At 41.4% G+C, this 19,381-nt stretch overlaps 1 protein-coding gene across 1 annotated transcript; it reads right to left on the reverse strand.

Moving 5' to 3' along the window:
* Positions 1–1,016: 1,016 nt before the first annotated feature.
* TMEM202 (transmembrane protein 202) lies at positions 1,017–11,808 on the reverse strand. The gene is made up of 5 exons (XM_003413925.3): positions 10,505–11,808; positions 10,009–10,264; positions 2,553–2,702; positions 2,085–2,216; positions 1,017–1,636 (listed from the first exon to the last, which is right to left on the reverse strand). Exons 1-5 carry the CDS (start codon positions 10,643–10,645, stop codon positions 1,455–1,457), a joined length of 861 nt encoding a protein of 286 aa, XP_003413973.2. The 5' UTR covers positions 10,646–11,808; the 3' UTR covers positions 1,017–1,454.
* Between the last annotated feature and the right edge of the window lie 7,573 nt (positions 11,809–19,381).

Genomic DNA, 19,381 nt, shown 5'->3' on the forward strand with positions numbered 1-19,381 from the left:
CTACTGAGCTCCTACCCAAGGGGATAAAACCAGAAGTATTCACCTGACGGCTTCCAGTTACCACCTGGAAATGTTTGGCAATTACTGATCAAGGACCATAATTGCTCCATGATTGTTATTTTTGTTTTCTATAAAGATTACCAGTAAATATCTAAATTAAACTAAAAGAGCCCAAGGGCCTATTTTTAAGAGCACCAAGGAGTGAAGCTGGACACTATAGTCTATTCCACTGGCAGGCCTGTGGAATAGACCAACAGAGCAGTGGTGGCTGCTGCTAAAGGAGTAAAAGACAAAATGAATATCACAGACCTTCTGCAAGAAAAAAGTGCATGGAATCTGGTTTGGGCTTGAAAGGGAGTTTTAGCCATCAATAGATCTGTGTGATTGCCTGAAAACACTGCTGTCCTCCCTACCGCCCCACCCCATCCACTGCCATCATCTAGTTGATTCAGACTCATAGCAACCTTATAGGACAGAGCAAGACTGCCGCATGGGGTTTCCAAGGCTGTAAATCTTTACAGAGGCAGACTGCCACATCTTTCTCCTACAGAGCGGCTGCTGTCTTCGAACCCATGACATTTCAGTTAGCAGCCAAGTGCTTAACCACTGTGCCGCCAGGGCTTCTTAGTCTTACAGGGTATATAAAACATGAAAAATAATTTCAACCTGGTCCTACATGTATACTTATGCTGAAGAAGGTCCTTTAGCCCCATTTGGTTTGATAAAACATAATTGATACTTAGGGAATCAACCCCCCTTATCTACAGTCACAGACATAGGGTCACAGTTTTGTATAGAATTTCAGGGAGTTTGTGTTTGTTTGTTTGTTTGGTTAAGGTATCTCCCTGCCTAGGGAGAAGCAGCTGTTTTACATAATCAACTGTAATGGTTTCAAATTTCCATTATTTATAGAATGTAGGCCTAATGGAATCCCTAGAATCCACCCAGCACCACTCAGACTCCTTTGGGTGGTAGTATTATCTTCATTGGTGTTTATTCCATTTCTGGTAGTGCTCTCCAATTTAGATTCAACAGTATTGTCCAAGTCCAAATGCCTTCCATCTTAAGTGTGCCCAAAGCCATACTTAATAAAGAAAATTCCAAACAGAATTAGGTGACATTCTTTTCCAGCTTTTCTGTGAGATCCTTAATACTCAGAGAGACCTCTGGTCCACAAACTGCGTCTATTGCTAGCTTCTTTCATTTCTAAACACTGCTGTATTCTTTTAGAAATATTTTCTTAAACGGGTTCTCATTAGTTTCTTTATGACTATCATATATATTTTGGATCCAACACACACAAAGGACATTTCATCAGCTTTAATATTGTCTCCCTCAGTAATGGACATGATATTAGGAGAGTTTCCTAGAATCTGTGCAATCATTTCCAACTTTAGTAGATGCTTCCTCCCCCATTTTTAAGGTGAACAGTAGTAAGGTTTTTGCTACCATCATCATAGTCCTGCATTTGGTCTGTCGTCCTCATTTTGAGATTCCTCTTCAGGCCCTTGTCCTTCATCTTTAGCAGTTGTCACTGGACCAATCCCCAACCTTGACTTCTCTATAGGAATCACAGTGACATTTCGATCAGGGGAAGAGTATCTGGAAGTTATGTAGTTGAGAAAGGAGATTATCCCTAGGGAAAGAGAAGAATTTGACGTAAGATTCAGTAGATGGTTGGTGTTTTGGCTTTTAAAATTCTTACTCATCCTTAAATACTCATTCAAAAGGCCTCTTTTCAGTGAAGCCAACCTTCTTCTCCCCCAGCAGAGTTACATTACCCTCTTGTGCTCCCATCACATTATAGTATTTCTTATACTGTTAGGACAAACCTTGCACCTCCTGGATTCAAATCATGGTTTCACCACTTTCTGTGTGGTCTTGGACAACCTACTTAATCTGTCCAGGCCTCAGTTAATGATAGAATGGGTTAGTAAATCCAGGTTTTCAGACTTCAAAATCCATGCTTTCTCTGCCATACAGTTTTGCCTTGAAGGTATAAATGTTCTGAAGGTTAGTGCCCTCCTTTTCCAGAAATGATTTCCCTTTCTATCCTTCAAGTATAGGGCAGGGGACTGACTCACCAGCAAACATGTATAAGAAGTCACCCCACCAGTTAAGATGATAGGTCCATAGGAGATTTGACTCCAGGACATCTCTACTATGCCAGTGAACTTGTGCCAGGAACAGGATGAGGCAGAGAAGCACACAGGTGGCTAGGACCAGAAGGAAAGGTGTCAGAACTTATGAGAGTCTCCAGTATGCCTCCACCTCCACCCCCAATTCTTCTGCTCCCAGAGACCGTATGTACAGCAAGGATCAAAAAGAAGGTCATTTGGGGACTGGTACAGATGGGAGAGAGAAAGGGGCTTCTACTCTGGTATAGGTCAGCTAAGGTGTGTTCTATACAATAAGACAGGGTAGGCAGCTGGAAACTTAGTGCCATACTGAAGAAGAGAAAAGGAATAAGAAAAAAGAGAATAAAGCCCATACAGAGAAACATTACCTTGAAAATTTTACCATGATATTACCCTGTCGGTCTAGGTCTGTACCTGAGGTGAAGCTGAGCATGGATACCTTCAGATCCAAGTTGGTGGTCATGCTTCCTCTTCTAGGGAGGCAAGCCCTGAAGAGCCAGCCAAGGCCAATGAGTATGGTGAAGACAGAGATGAGGAAGAAGGCCCTGGAGTATTGGAGGTAGTCTGCCAAGAAGAAGGGGAAAGGAAAGGCTTAGTTAGACCAGTGGGGACCTACCCTTAAGAAAGCCAGACAGCCTCAAGAGAAGACAATGAGGACAAAGAAGGATTGCTGTGTGGCATCAGGGACACAAATAAGGATCCTCTTTCCTAGCTCTTCGTTGATACCTGGAATTTCATAAATAGAAAGATAAAGCTTTCATTGTTAAACTGAAGATAATACAAATACTACTGGGCGAGTTAACACATTAACTTAGCTGTAAACTAGCTTATAAGAGGTGTTACCCCAACATCACAAGACTGATTAAAGCTTTTTCTTATTTCTAGTTCTAATTCTAAAAGTAATACATATTCGATATAAGCATGGAAAGGCTACAAAAGTACAAAGAAGCAGGAAGAAAATCAGTCACAGCCCCACTACCCAGAAGCAAATATTGTTAATGTATTATTTTATGTCTTGCTAGTATTTTTCTATTCTCTGTACCTAGTAGATATGATACTGGATATCATGTCACTTTTTTTTAAAGCTCATACGATAAGGGTGGTGCCTGGCTACCATTACTGAACATTTTGATCAAAGACACAATAGCTAGATCCTGATCAAAAGGAAAAAAATTTGGAACATATTTTCATATTCTTATGAAAACCAGACTTATCGTACCCAGATTGAGTACTGACTGGAAGACCTCCTAATCTATTGCCCTGAAATAATTTTTAAACCTTGAACTGAAACTATCCCCCAAAGTCATCTTTAAACTAAACAGTTTAACCCAACTGGTAAAGAATATTTGCCTTCAACACTGAGCATTTTTAATGAATACCTATGAGATCAAACTGACAAGAGTAACTCTAAAGCACAGATGAAAAGTTTAGGAGGCAATGAATCTAAGCTAATGGTAAAACAATACAAAAGTAGAGATGGTGAGAATGGTGACCCAGTATGAAGACTGAAACCAATGTCACTGAACTGTACATGTAGAAATTGTTGAATGGGTGTAGGTTTTGTTATGTATAGCCTCACCAAAAATAAAATAAAATATTTTAATGCCCACCTTCCTTCACATGTATGGTTACCCATGCAACATATTTATAACTAATCCCTTGCAAACATGGCCAAATATATTGCTGTTGCCTTCCTCCCGTAAGTGGAAATCCATGAGGCTGAGTGGGGAGCCTAGAGAGGGTTTCATTTCCCAATTAAAAAAAAAATAAAAGATTTTCAATAAAGAAAAAAAAGATCATATGATAAGCTTTCTCCCAGATCACTGAATACCTGTTGTAAACATAATTTTTCATAACTACAATATGTAATGGCTATCATTTACTTATGAATTAATTAATATCATATTAATGTACTTTGCTTAATGATTTACTCATTGTTGGATGTGGAGATTTTTTTCTTTTTTTTCTGTTGCAAATGTATCTGGCCCTAAAGGCCTTGTCAGCCTGTGACTACAAAATGAAGTCACATTTACTTTAATTCCTATATTATAATGATTTCAAGCTCTAATTTACTGGATTGATGAAATACCCCAAAAATGTCTCCTAGTTGTTTCTGGGAGTCCCCCAAGGTCCTATCTCACATCTGTTTAAGAATAAGTCTGCTAAAGTTCTTCTGCTCTAAAACATTCACCCAAGTGCCACTCTCCTCCTCCTTCTTCCTTCATCTCTTGGCTCCAGACCTCTGGTATCTCTTGTTCTGCCACTGCAGATGGGATGGTGTTGAGAGAGCAAGAGAGTATGCTAATTTTTACTGTTTGTTACCACATCCTTACTTGAAACAGATCTTTCCCTTAATTTCTCAGCATAAGTTACAATTTTAGCAATATTTTACTGAAGATTTAAGAATAGAGAGTAACTTAAATTTGCTAGTAGATGTAGCTTTTCTTGGATACAACGAAAGATGTAGCTTTTCTTAGATACAACAGGCCCAGCAATATCCTCAGTATCCTTTATAGGGTGCCTCCTTGTCTAGCTTCTTTCCTGTCTCAATGTGGCAGGAGTTGTTTGTCCCCACTACTGAGAAGTTCTCTTAGTTCTGTCCCTGAGAATTCAAGCCTAGCTTCCACATAACTCAGAGAAAACAAAGGATGTACCAAGTTCAGTCCTGTTAAAATCTGCCTTCTTAGTTTCATGTTGCTCTTCAGTACCTGCCACTTACTAACGTGATCAGTAAAAGTAACTCCATTAAGAGAAATCATGCCCCCTCATGGACTCCAGACTTTCAGGAGCCATGGAGGCTGGGTACACCCCTGAAACTATTGCCTTGAGATAATGTTTAAGCCTTAAACTGAAAATATCCCCTGATGTCTTCTTAAAATCAAATAAGAGTTTAGCTTAACTAGTAAAATATGTCTGCCTTGAGCATTATGCTCTTTTAAGAACTATCTATATGGGATCAAAGTGATGACAGCAACTCAAAAGATTAAATAGAAACCTTAGAGGGCAGTGAGCTTATGTTAATGAGGAGGAACAACTCAGAAAAGGAGGGTGAAAATGGCTGCACAACTTGAAGAATGTAACCAGTGTTAAAAATTGTTCCTGTAGAAACTATTGAATTGGCATATGTTTTGTTCTGTATAGTCTCAACAACAATAACTAAATAATTTTTTTAAGTGAGAAACCACACCCCTAACCAGAGATGAGTTGTTCTGTGCTCCCAAAAAGTTAGCAACATCAAAACATGATACTCCGATAACATCACATTTTCCAAAGACTGGGTCATTCAGAATTAGCAGAATACATAGCCAGTCAGAACCATTGGTCCAGACAGAGCTGCATGAAGACCAACGTGATAGGCATCTTTTGTGGTATTTAGCCCATAACCACCCACAGGACTTAGTAGCCCTTGTCTATAGTTCTGGACTCCTGCCTTCTTATAGTCTTCTCTGTCTTAGCTCCTCATCGCCTGAAAACTGTATAAACAAGATCACTCAAAGCTCCTCAGAGAGTCAACTAAAGATTTGTAGCACAGAAGACTCTAAACCTGTCAACCACCCCCGAAGTAACCAAGCATTACGAGTCATAACCATACACACAAATTACATAACCAGACTGAACAGTTAGCTTCAGAGTCTAAAACATCCACATTTGATTAACTTTGTAGTTTTATATTCATGTATCCAAACAAAATAAAGACCCAAAAGTTGAATTCAAGCCTCCATCACCTATAAGACCAAAAACAATTTGAGCTTTTAAATGACAGCTTTTATAGCAGCTACCCATCAAAGTTTCAAAGATCTTAGGACCTAAGTTACAAAAGTCCTTGCTTGTTTGTAAGTTCCAGTAAGAAACATTGGTCCAAAGAGAACAGTGCTATAGGTAAAAGAAACACCCATCAGGGTTGCCTGTATCTAAACATTTCTGATATTTTCCTTAATGATATGCTCCAGTGTGAGCTTGTTGTTGTTGTTAGGTACCATTGAGTTGGTTCTGATTTGTAATGACCCCGTGTACACCAGAACGAAATGCTGCCCAGTCCTGTGCCATCCTCACAATCGCTGCTATGTTTGAGCTCATTGTTGCAGCCACCGTGTCAATCCATCTCATTGAGGGTCTTCCTCTTTTTCACTGACCCTCTACTTTATCAAACATGACGTTCTTCTCCTCCAGATAATGTGTCCAAAGTATGTTGCAGAACTAGCAAGGCCAGCCTCCCAATTCACTGAAGGCAATGAAGCTAAGACTCTGGGAAGAGGGGGAATGCCACTTTCAGTCTGGAGAGAAAGAAGCCCAAACTCTGAAAAGCTTGGTAAGATCTTTACTTGGTTTCTCAGAATCAGCCCAACCAGTGATTCTGTAATTTACAACACCATCAGGTAGTATTTAAAAGCTAACAAGACTGGAGAGGAGCATAACCCAACCAGAAAGCAGCAGTGTTTCTGTAGCCTTCCCTCAGAACTCAGTGAAAAACACTCACAATTTGGCAGCTGGTAACTTATAGGAAGGATCTCCCTCTACTCTTAGGGAATTTTTGGAAAATAAGAGGGGCAGGGCTATAAGCCACCCCACCCTGGTGAACAACTAGGCTTGGTTAACACTAGATGCTCTTCTCCCCAAAGGCTGTTGACACTCTGGACGGAGGGGGTGGGGAAGCCATGATAATATCAGATGAAAGAAACAGATGACAGAAGCCAGCCATGTTAAAGCTAAGTACCTCGTGGAGCAATGGTTAAGCACTCGGCTGCTGACTGAAAGGGTGGCAGTGCAAACCTACCAGTGGCTCCATGGGAGAAAAGACCTGGCAATCTGCTCCGGTAAAGATTACAGCTTAGGAAACCCTATGGGGCCATTTTACTCTGTCCTGTAGGGTTGCTATCAGCCGGAATCAATTTGACGGCACACTACAACACCTGGTACCCAGGCATTCCAAAGGGATTTGGTGATGGGGCTCTCCTGTTCACACAATAGGCCCTTCAGCAAAAATCAGAGTCAGAATAGGGAGACAGTGCTCCAAAATGAGTGAGGATCTCCCTACTTTTAGCTATGAAGACGCTACACTGAGTAGGGTGGATACTGATTTGGGGGATGAAGAAGGTGCTACTGCAGACAAGCTGGGGAGTCAGCCCATTCATTTAGCTAAATCTAAACCTCCATGCTGTTGCCATTATGCCTTCATTCCAGGCTCTTAGGGCAAGGCAAAACCTCCCCAGACTCAGGGAAGTGCCCAAAAGGGGTGGTCTTGGAATGGAAAAGATCCCGGGTGGAGACTTCGCATGGTGGAAAAGAGGCTATGAAATCTGCCCTGGTAACTCAGTTGGAGGACCAGGATAAATCACTCTATCCGTACACAGCTTGGCAATGTTTATTGTGTGGTGATTCCCAGAATTCTAGCTCTGGAGTGCCCAGAGTCTTTATTAAAAGACCTACCCTTTCTTCTTCACCCTGTGCAAAACAGCTCAAGTCACTTTCTGTGGTAACACATTCCTTTATATTACAGTCTGATCTCACCTATGCTGTGAAGAATTAAGGGAAGAGTCTGTTCCTCACTTGAGACCCAGAAGCCCTGGTGGCGTAGTGGTCAAGTGCTACAGCTGCTAACCAAAAGGCCAGCGGTTTGAATCCACCAGACTTTCCTTGGAAACTCTATGGGGTGGTTCTACTCTGTCCTATAGGGTCACTGTGAGTCTAACTTGACCACAACAGGTTTGGTTCTTTTGGTTCCGCCTTACCCCCAGTCATTTTTGAGAGTTCCACACGGGCTATCTCAGGTGGGCTCCAGAAGGTGAATTCTCCTTCTGTCCTGGACACACTTCTGACCATCCTGCCTCTGTCTCTGGCCTCACCTGGCTCCAGATAACTGAGGGTCTTGGTGCTGTAGCTGTTGCTAATGGGATGTAGGGGGGCGGGGTGAGAGGAGTAGAGGACATTTTCTTTCACTTTGCTAACAAAAACAACCAAACCCGTTGCCTTTGAGTCCATTCCAACTCATAGCAACCCTATGGGACAGAGTAGAACTGCCCCATACAGTTTCCAAGGAGCACCTGGTGGACTTCAACTGCCGACCTTTTGGTTAGCAGCCAGGAGAGGGCCATAAATTCCTAAAATCCAGTAGGTAAGAGCTTGAAGTCTTTGAATTTGGACAATAATGTATCTGGCCAATAATAACATCATATTATTGTTCCAGGCTGATGAGGCCTGTACATCCTGATTATGTTTTTGAGATTCCTTATGAGATCTATATTGCAAACTAATTACTGGCCCTAGAATTAGGACTAGTTGACACAGGAACTAAGAGTGGATGCTTGATTTATAATTGTGTACCTAAGGGACTCAGTTGGCTTTTGTCAGTCTGCCTTAAAGGTGAACTCATGGCTCCAAGAAATAAACTGTTTGTAAATCAATATTGCTTTGGTTATACCAATTTACATAGTCCCCAGTGTATATGGGCATGTGTAGCCTTATACATTATCGTTTAAAAATCCCTACTAATTTAATGGTTGAAAAATTATATCTCATTGTTCATTTCATCTGCCTTTTTTTAAATGATTGAGGTTAAAAATTATTTTTTCCTATGCTTATTATACATTTGTAGTTCCTGTTTTGTGAAATGTCTGTTCACAAAAAAAAATGTATTTACTATGGGTTATTGTCTTTTTCCTTAATAATTTGTATATCCTTTTATATATTAAAATCATTAACCTTTTATTTTTCATATTTGTTGCAAATATTTTTTCTAGTTTTTCTTTTTAGATGAAGAAGTAGTTGAATTGCCTCTCTGCCTTTGATTTCAGTTTCTTCCCAAGATACTCCTTTGGGATTCTGCCCTTTAGTTGCAATTATTTGGCCACAGCCCATGGCCAAATAATTGACACTACAATTGGGCTTAGATGCTCCACCTGTCATCTGTGACCCCTGATTATCTAAAAGGAGAAATAAACACTTTGCTCATGTATGTTTTCTTTACAAAACCTATTTCCTTGTCTAAATGTATATCTTATAGGTGATGGGAAAATTGTTTAGGGTAGTTGTGCCTTTCCTCTAAGTCTTTGTTCTGATTGAAAAACTCATGCATATATCTCTTCTAGCCCAGAAGCTTGTTTTTAAATATTTTGTGTTACATTTTCAAATTTATTTGAAGTTACAAAAATTTGACATGAATAATTTACTCTAAATAGCTGGCTTTTTTTTTTTTTAATACTACATATCTGACATATATTTATGTTCTTTCTACTGCTGGCAAAAAAAAAAAAAAAAAAGCTGACCTGGAAAGTTAAATCTCAAGGAGGTTGAGGATTTTGCTTCATCTTCCAGCTATGAGCAATCATTTCTCTGCTCTTTCTACAAGCCATATTAGAGTATCAATCACATTATTTCATCTTAAAAAAAAACCCACTGCCATCCAGTCAACTCTGACTCACAGCGATCCTATAGGACAGAATAGAACTGCCCCCCAGGGTTTCCAAGGCTGTGAATCTTCATGGAAGCTGACCACCACGTCTTTCTCCCACAGAGCGACTGGTGGGTTTGAACCACCGATCTTTTGGTTAGCAACCAAGTGCTTTAACCACTGTGCCACCAGGGCTCCTTTATTTCACCTTAGCACCTTGTAAGTGACAAACGAATTCTACCCAGAGAGTAAAGAGAGGATCAACTCATTATTCAGGAAAGAGGGAGCAACGTGGGGTAGGAGGGAGAAAAGGTACATGGAAGATACTGAAAAGAATGGCTGCATTTACAATGTGGCTGAGGTCCAGTCTGAGCTTGGAGAGGAAAGGGTCCAAATGATTTTGGAAGAAGAAAGATGAAGGACCGATGTGGCAGAAAGTCCTGGGATAGTGGGGCCCGTGGCATTTAATTTATTGGCACTCACAAGGGGGCTTGGTTGTGTGGCTCCAGCACAGCTCATGGTTGCATGAGGTCCAGAGTCCTGCGTAGAGCTCAAGGCCATTCTTGATCACCAGGAACTGCACCCAGTTCAGTGGGGACATGCAGATCAGGATTAGTAGGCCAAAACCACAGAGGCTGCCACAGAACATTCGGATGTAGGTGTGTGTCTGATTCACATGCTGCTGCTGCCTCTGGGGTGGCATCGAGGCACTCGGATGTTTGTTGGTGGGGAGGGTAGGCTACAAGGATGAGGGAAATATTGCCTACCAAAAAAGATAACCCCTGATCCCAGGGTCTCTGATTCTTCTCTACTTCGTTTCCCTGTGTGGGTTTGATCTATGGGTATCTTTCTCTACCCCTTTTATAAAAAACAAAATTTTCAGGGTAAGCTTTTCCATCTGTCCTTAGGAGACCGTCTAGCCCCACCTTTAAGCAAGCCCTCTTCCTCCCATCTGACCTACAATTAGGTACCTCCTCACCCTTTGGTAGTTCCGGTTCCCCTTCATTTTGGGAACCTCGGGATTGTAGAAGGTCAAGATTAAATATTCCCTCCTCTCCATCTTGGCAGCCAGTTCACTTCCTAACTGCCACGGAATTTGTCTCAGCACCTCCTCACTCATGATGGCAGAACCTAAAGGGGCCAGGACCCATGATATGGCACAGATCCAGTTTCTGTTTCTTATTTCAGGTCTGGTCAGATCAGGAAGAAAAGATCACATTTTTAGCACGTGCCTGTATGTGTGATGCTTCCCACCCACCCTTCTCTGACTCCTCCCAACTCCCAAATGGATCCAAAAGTATTTTGTCAGCTGTTGCTGTGTGTCAGGCCTGGTATTAGGTCCTGGAACTAAAGATGAATATGACACAGTTCCATCACGGCAGACAAAAAAAGTGTAACTCAGATATCCCCAGGACTCAATAGGTTGTGGTTATAACTGAAGCCATATATGTTTCAGTAGCCCAGAGTCATGCTCTTGCCCCACCTCTAAGCAGAAGGCCCCTGGTGTGTCTCAATAGGCTCATGAACCAGTCTGTCAGCCATCGTCCTTCATGCTGCATCCACTCTTTAATTCCTTTCTTGCTCCGGTTCCCTTTTTCCAATACCCTCTACTCATGAAGCCTTTTAAGGGTGCTACACCACTGCCACTGCCCCTGCTCATAGGGCCCACTGTGAAAATGCCAGTATCCACAGGCCAGTGGGCTACCAGTCAATGTGCCGAAAGCTACCACTCTCCAAAATACTACAGTAGTGCTGGGTTCAATGAGGAAGCCAGTAGAGTGGCCTCTCCCTGCCTCCATGGCAGCACAATTTACACCCAGAGTATCTCAAATAGCTCTCTCAGTTTCTGGTCCTAATTCCTCTCTTCACAAGGGCTCAAAACTAATCCAAGATGCTGGACAGATGCACTCTGTTTCACAGCATGAACACTGATTCAAATAAATCCCCAGCCAGATTACCAGCTCTTTTTTTTTCCCCCAATAACAGATAGACTTTGATTCTGAAGTTTGGGCTGACGCAGTATACCCTATCACACTTTTCTTCCAGGATACTCTATCCCCACCCACCTGATCTGTTGAAATGCAATCTTAATTTCAGCTGGTGGGAACTACTAGAGTATCTAGTATATGTCCATGTTTTAGCATGTATTCCTCCTTCTGCCAAAGTGTTATTTGACTCCGTGCCAGTGCCTGGCAAGAAGCATAAATGAATGAGCGAGCCATAAATTTTTATACAAAGCACAGAGGTTGATGCAGAGGACAAAATGGTTAACATAAAAAAATTTTTTTTTTTTTTTTTTAACATAGAGGAAAATTAGGAAAGGTTTGCCGGAAGATGTAAAGTAAACTTGCCAGGTAATCATGGTGTGGAAGGTCATTTGAGGCAAGGAGAATAGTATGTTCCAAGGCAGAGAGCCATAGACAGCGTAAGGTTCTCAGGGCAGGCACTTGAAGCTGTGTGATTCTACTATGTGTAAAATGAAAGGTAAGCGTTGGGGGTTGGAGGTTAAGGCAAGGGCTAGATCACAAACAGTCTTTTATGCCATGCTATGCAATTACGTTGTGGAGTTTCAGTTGACGGATTATCTAGCCCTACTGGCATGGTTACAAGGAAGATTTTCCCCATCTGCGACAAACTACTTGGCCATCATGACTGTTACATGCACATGTATGGCTAGAATGCGAGATGTAGACTCTGAGTAGGCAGGCCTAGTTTCAGTGTTGGTTCCAACACTTACTGGCTAGTTTTCATTGGCATATTTCCTTAACCTCACTGAACCTCAGTTTTCTCATCTCTAAGACTGAGGTAATAATAATTGCTACCTCATAGAATTATTGTCATGATTAAATGAGATAATACACATAAAGCTTTTAGCCTAGTGCCTTAACGAAGCATTCAATAAATACTAGATATTATTGAGAGATACTGATTTTTTTCTTTTTTTATTTTTATTGTGTTTTAAGTGAAAGTTTATAAATCAAGTCAGTCTCTCATACAAAAATTTATGTATACCTTGCAATGTACTTAGTTGCTCTTTCCCTAATGAGACAGCACACTCCTTCTCTCCACCCTGTATTCTGCGTGTCCATGCAGTCAGCTCCTGTCCCCCTCTGCCTTCTTAGAGAGATACTGGTATTTTTTATACTGACATTATCTATATTGAGAAAGTGCTCAATAAATACTATCTTTATTTTTTAAACTGGCTGTCTCACACCAAGCCTGCTTGACCATGGCCTTGGCACTGGTCATTCTGAGACTGATGAAATACCAATGTAAATGGAGAGGATGTGTCACCCCTTTACCGCTGACACTAAATAAGCAATATTACCAAAGAGGTGATATTGATGTAATATGGAAAAACAAGTCATTTTGTGATCAATGTCTGATTCGATAAAAGATGCAACCCTCTAGCCATTAAAGGAACAAATCAGGCACCATTCAACTCTGATGCCTACTTCAAGGCCATACCTAGGACAAAAGGTAAGACATTCTGGCCAGCTGAAAACTTGCCAGGCTCTGTGATGCATATGACAAAACAAACATTTATTCATTCATTCCAGCAAATTATTGAAGCCCAAGGAGCAGGGAGAGCCAGCTAGTCTGAAGTATAGGAAGTCATGTGGACTCATGTGCTTGAGACCAGTATCCGCTGACCTAGCCCTAGATGGCTAGGGATGAGGGAGAGAAGGGGCTGGCTGATCTGAAGGGGAGGGAGTCATATGGTGTCCAGGCATGGACCAGTAACTTGAAATTTGTCTCCAAAAATGAAGGATGCTGAGAGAAGAAAGAAAGAAGCAGACAACTCCAGTATAGTAGCAAGGGAGTATATGCAGGAGACTTTTATGATTCTCAAGTTTTTTTCCTAGATCTCTGTACTCTGTATGTTTTGTTGTCGTTTTAACTCAAGCAGAAGTTTATAATAGGGGATTAAATAAAGTTTTCAAACATACACTTCAAACAGCATACACCAATTTGAGTTCAATAGTGTAATGCTTCTTGCTTCGTCCTTAATCTTTGTTAGAGCTTAATTCATTCTCTACGGAATTTTATGGATGGTTTGTCTTTATTCAGGATAATGAGGCCAGGAGCAGAATCTTCAAGTCAATGAATTCTGACTAACTACCTAATATGGCTACAACTCTGCCAGGTTCCTAAAGGAAAGACACACAGAGAACACTCCAGGCCAAGGAACATTAGAGCTGAGACCTTAACCCCAAATCTCTAGTGAATATTCTACACTGGTAAGATAGACATCGCCATGCTGGAGCCACAGGGGCTCCTTCTGCCTAGGCTACATCCTGCTGCAAAGTTCCTGGGTGGTACCTATGGTTAATGCCCTCAGCTGCGAGACAAAAAGTTGGAGGTTCAAGTCTACCCAGAGGTACCTCAGAAAAAGGCCTGGCAATCTACTTCCAAGAAATCAGCCATTGAAAACCTTATGGAGCACAGTTTTAATCTCACACACATGGGGGTCACAAAAGTCAGAATAGACTCGATGGCAACAGGCCCTCTTTTTCAGGACACCCCCTGCCTCTTTTCTTCAATTCTCCCCCAAGTGGGAGGAAGCCCCAAAGCACTTAATGTACCACCTACATGAGAGAGAAGTTCTAAGATGGATAATCAATCCAAACATGAAAAAAGGGATCCAAGAGAAAGATCCAAAAAACACTCCAAACAAGACATGTTAACTTTGCTTCTACACCCCTAGCATAAGTGCAATCATGCATTTCTAAAACTTGTATCACAGTCATGTGCCACTAACATTTTCTGAAACCAAGTGTTAGTGGATGGCCAAAGGGGAGAAGAGTCACCACGATCTGTGCCCCAGGGTTCCTGGAGGCTGTAGCCTGGCTGTTATTTGAAAAAAGAAAGTACTCCTTGCCTCCCTCTCATTCTCCTCCTGTCTGTAGAGGACTCAGGCAGGAGGTAAATGGGAGGGAGGCAAGGAGTGAGCAGAAGTCTGGAACAACAGGGGAATTCCAGTGAGCAATGGATGCTTTTAAGTAAAGGAATGATATTCTCAGTTATAAAGTTTCGTCATTGTTCCATCTCCCTTAAGCAGGTTTTAGATGATTTTTGTAGGCTTGGCCAGCATGAGCAGTTTTCCATAAAAGCCATCAACACTGAGGCTCTAGGCATGCAGGCCTATGAGACCAGGTAAGGCCTGTGGTCATCCTAGCCCACGGTGGGTTAAGTTAAAAGGGCCTTAACCCATACATACCTGTCCTAACTATATACCTGAATTTGCTTTCTTTTGATCCCAAAATTCCAATGTCAAGAGTCCTGGGCTGGGCTGGGCTGGTTGAACTGTTGGTCTATTCACAGATGGGATTTCTAATTGTATTCTATATCCGACCTAGATATAAGCTTAAAGCGGGCAAGGGCCTTAATCAAACAGCTCCCTTAGTAAAGGGAATACCAATACCTTCCCCCTGGCATTATTGTAGGGCTTAAATGATATAAATGATATAGTATAGATTAAAAAAAAATTTATATATATATATATACGTAAACCAAAAAACCAAACCCGTTGCCATCAAGTCAATTGACTCATAGCAACCCTATAGGACAGAGTAGAACTGCCCCATATAGTTTCTAAGGCAGTAAATCTTTACAGAAGCAGACTGCTACATCCTTCTTCCATGGAACTGCTAGCAGCTGAGTTCTTAACCACCGCACCACCAAGGTGTGTATATACATTCTCTTTTAATAGCGTTTTCTTCTTTTTAAAGAAATCTTGTTATTTCTTGTTGTTTTGTTAGAGTACCTTGTTCAACACCATGCCCAATTACTAGATGCCTGCTGAATGCATCCTGGCAAAGCTGGTAAGGATGTCACCCAGTGTGGTCTGATGGGACTAGCAAGGTTTCCAAGGTTTATCTGGACTCACTCTTCACATTGAGTGGAACTTTGTGTGGCTAAAATGGATCCACTCCTGTTATCCCTTATTTGTAAAAGGTTTACAATCCTCCTGGGTCAAGAGTTGTATACAAACTATCATTATTGTTTTTCTTATTCCTCTACTGTCCTCCTATGGATATATGGATACAAATATCTCTGAAGCTTTATAGGGGGAAATACAGGTAGTCTCTGACTTACAATGGGGTTCTGTTCTGATGACTCCACCTAAGTCGGTTCTGATGTAAATCAAATACCTCATTTTTTAGTTTTCATTGTTATTACTTTTTGTTATCAGTATCTTTGTAAACCTGATCTTTATTTGTCTTTGGGGGTTGGAAACATTACATATAAACTTACAGATATGTTTTAATACATGTATACAAAAAATACACAAATCTTTGAAAAAAGGACAGTCATAAGTGTGGTTCATCATAACTCAAATACTAGTAACTCAGGGACTACCTGTACTCTGAAGACAGAATGAGGGGTAGTTGTCATTTCATTTTATGTCAACTGCTCTTTAAGGCTTTCAGTTCAATACAACTAGAAAAATAATGGTTTGAAATTTATTACAAAATTTGACCATTGAGGGGGTGTTAATTTTTTTTTTAACAAAATGGAATTTTAGAGCTGAAAGAAATCTTACATGTATTTTTTATTCCAACACCATCATCAAGCCAATGAAGAAGAAACTGGGCCATTTAAGAGACCTGATATGTAAATACCTGGGAACAGTTTATAGCTAGCATGCACATTGGCTTTATATACATAAACCAAAAAAACCCAAACCTGTTGCCATTGAGTCAGTTCTGGCTCATAACGACCCTATAGGACAGAGTAGAGCTGACTCATAGGGTTTCCAAGGAGTGACTGGTGGATTCGAACTGCTGACCTTTTTGGTTAGAAGCTGAGCTCTTAACTAGTGAGCCACCAGGTCTCCAGATGATAGAATTTCAATACACATAAGGTAGAAGAATGAGAGACCCTGTGGCTGGAAAATCATGAGGAATCAGGACTGAAGTGAAACACTCATGTCATGAGGGAGTGGGGGTTATAAGGAAGTTGAGGTAGCTGACAAGCAAAGAGGAGAATCGACCAGATGCTCAAAGAGGAACTGAAGAACCATGAGAGAGAGAGGAGGATGAGAGAAATGGCCAGGCCCTTGATTCCTGCTCTTTCTGAAATTCAGTTTTCTGCCTTTCTGAGTTGTCTTGTATCTCCTTTCAGTAGACTTCCTTTTTATGTGAAATAACATGAGTCTCTATTCTTTGCAACCAAAAAGCCTTGACCAGAACACTGGATTTTATTCTAATGGCATTACAACAATATGGAAAGTTCTGGAGTACAAAGATGGCGTGATCAGACTAGGACTGCCCCATGAGGTTTTCTAGGCTGTAATGTAGATTGATCGCCAGGTCTTTCTCCTGGGGAGCTGCTGGGTAGGTTCAAACTGCCAATCTTTCCATTAGCAGCCAAAGGCTTAAGCGTTGCACCACCAGAGCTCCTTGCTAGGCATTAGTTAGGGAGTAAACCTGGAATAAGGTAACTGGGAGTTACATGACTAAGGCAAGAAGAGGGGATCAGGCTCAAAAAGAAGGGAAACTGGTCACAGAATTTTTTAGTAACTCCAAGGAAAACTGCACATGTTCAATGGTGGGGAATTGGAAAGGGTTTTGTAAATATGGGAATAGGAATGGAGGACCTGGGGGCAATAGGATAGGGTAAAGGCATGGATCCCCCCATGTGAAATGGGATGGGCTTGAAGGGAGTCACGGAAAACACGCAGTTTTGGCAATCTCCTTTTCAGTAAATATTGGTTAAGTTAAACAAAGCTTAAGACTCACTGGCCTGGCTGTCCAGTGAGAGAGAAGAGAAATGAAGCCATCAACCCAACATGAATTCAGGTCTACATTTTCTGCATCCTATAGCACATGCAAGGAGCCCTAGTGGCACAGTGGTTAAAGCATTCAACTGCTAGCCAAAAGGTCAGCGGTTTGAACCTACCAGCGGCTCTGTGGGAGAAAGATGTGGCAGTCTGCTTCTGTAAAAATGTACAGCCTTGGAAACCCTATGGGGCAAGTTCTACTCTGTCCTATAGTTGCTATGAGTTGGAATCAACTCAACGGCAATAGGTTTGATTTTGGTTTTTGTAGCACGTGGGGGTGGTCAGGTTGTTTAGAGGGCTCTTAGCCAGTAGCCTCAGAGCTAATCTCCCTGCCCCTGGCTTTCCTCATTTGACGTGTTCCACACAGATTAACGGATTAGTGAATCTCAGCTCTGGCCTTGTCTAAAATAATTTCACTGGCTTCCCATGGACTCAAGAATAAAATCCCAATAAAACCTTCAGTCTAGCTTTCAAGGAAGTGTGATGGTTTTAAAAAGCAATAGTCTTTGGCACAGAAAACCTGGGTCCAAATATTGGTTCTACCAATTATCTATGGGGCTTGGTCAAGTTATTTTAATTCTCAGAGCCTGTTTCCTCATCTGTACAAAAAAAAATAATAATACTCAATTGCACAGAGCCGTTGTGAGAGATAAATCAGATATCTCTGGTGCACAGTAGATTTCTCAATAATTTCCTGCTTTACTTATTTCATGACCTAGCTTCAACCTATTTTTCTAACATTATTTTTCTTCATGTGCTGTTTGTTCTACCCAAACAGAATTGCTTGCTTCCCTGGCATTACTCTAGATTTTCCAGAGATCTCTGCCTAGGTTTGTTTACCATTTCATTCTATTCATTCCAATAAACACCCTTTGTCTACAATATGCCAGCCACTGTTCTAGGACCTGGGGATCCTAAAGTGAACAAGGCAGACAGAGTTTTCCTTCTAGATGTAGTCCCTCTCCATGGACTTCTATTCCTCCTCTACAGACTGAAATTCTGACTGTCTTTAAATGCTTCCTCATTCATGCATTCATTCAACAAATACTAGCTGAACACTTCCTGTGGGCAGAGTCCTGGCCTAGGTGGTAATGATAAAACTATGTAAAAGATACCATCCATTCAGCATGGACAAATCTGTTGCAAAAGACCTTTTGAAGTTTTATAAAGAAAAGATGTCACTTTGATGAATGAGGTGTACCTGACCTAAGCCATGGTCTTTTCAATCTCCTCATATACATGCAAAAGCTAGGCAGAAGAAGAGTTGATGCATTCGAATTGTGGTATTGGCAAAGAACAGTGAATAGACCATGGACTTACAAAAGAACAAACAAATCAGTCTCAGAAGAAATACAACCAGAATGCTCCTTAGAAGCAAGGATGGCAAGACTTTTGGTTGCTTGCTTACTTAGGACATGTCATAGGAAAGATGAGTCACTAGAAAAGGACATCATGTTTAAAAAAGCAGATGGTCAGCAAAAACAAGGGAAACCCTCAATGAGATGGGTTGACACAATAGTCACAACAGTAGGCTCAAACATACCAACAAATACAATGCTAGCACAAGACCGGATGTTCTGTGATGTATAAGGTCGCCATGAGTCGGAGTCACTTGATGGCAACTAACAACAACACCTTCAGTATGTGATCAGTGGGGGACGTGATCAGTGGGGGACACAGACAAATAAAGAGATTAAAAGGAGGGTGTTATACGGAAGTATCAAGAGGTGATATAAAAGCAGTGCTTCCCAAAGTTTTTTGCATCACAGCACACATAGGAGGAGACTGCTCTTGGCAGGAGGTGACTAGCCAGGATGTCTAGTTGCCCCAGGCCCTGCCTGGTCACCCTAAGGATTGAGGGGATCACTGTCTGTGGTGCAATGAATTACTTAATGTGGCCCTTCTAGCCATACATGGTCTTGTAACTCCCACAAAATGATTGGGTGGGACTATGCAAATAAGGTGTTTGTGGCCCACCAGGGGGGATTGGACAGCCTGCTAATAATGTAAATAAGGTGCATGGAACCCTTGTAGGGGTGGGACCATGCAAATAAGGCATATGGAACCCTA

This window comes from Loxodonta africana, chromosome 13 (assembly GCF_030014295.1).
Source record: "Loxodonta africana isolate mLoxAfr1 chromosome 13, mLoxAfr1.hap2, whole genome shotgun sequence".
Lineage (NCBI taxonomy): Eukaryota > Metazoa > Chordata > Mammalia > Proboscidea > Elephantidae > Loxodonta > Loxodonta africana.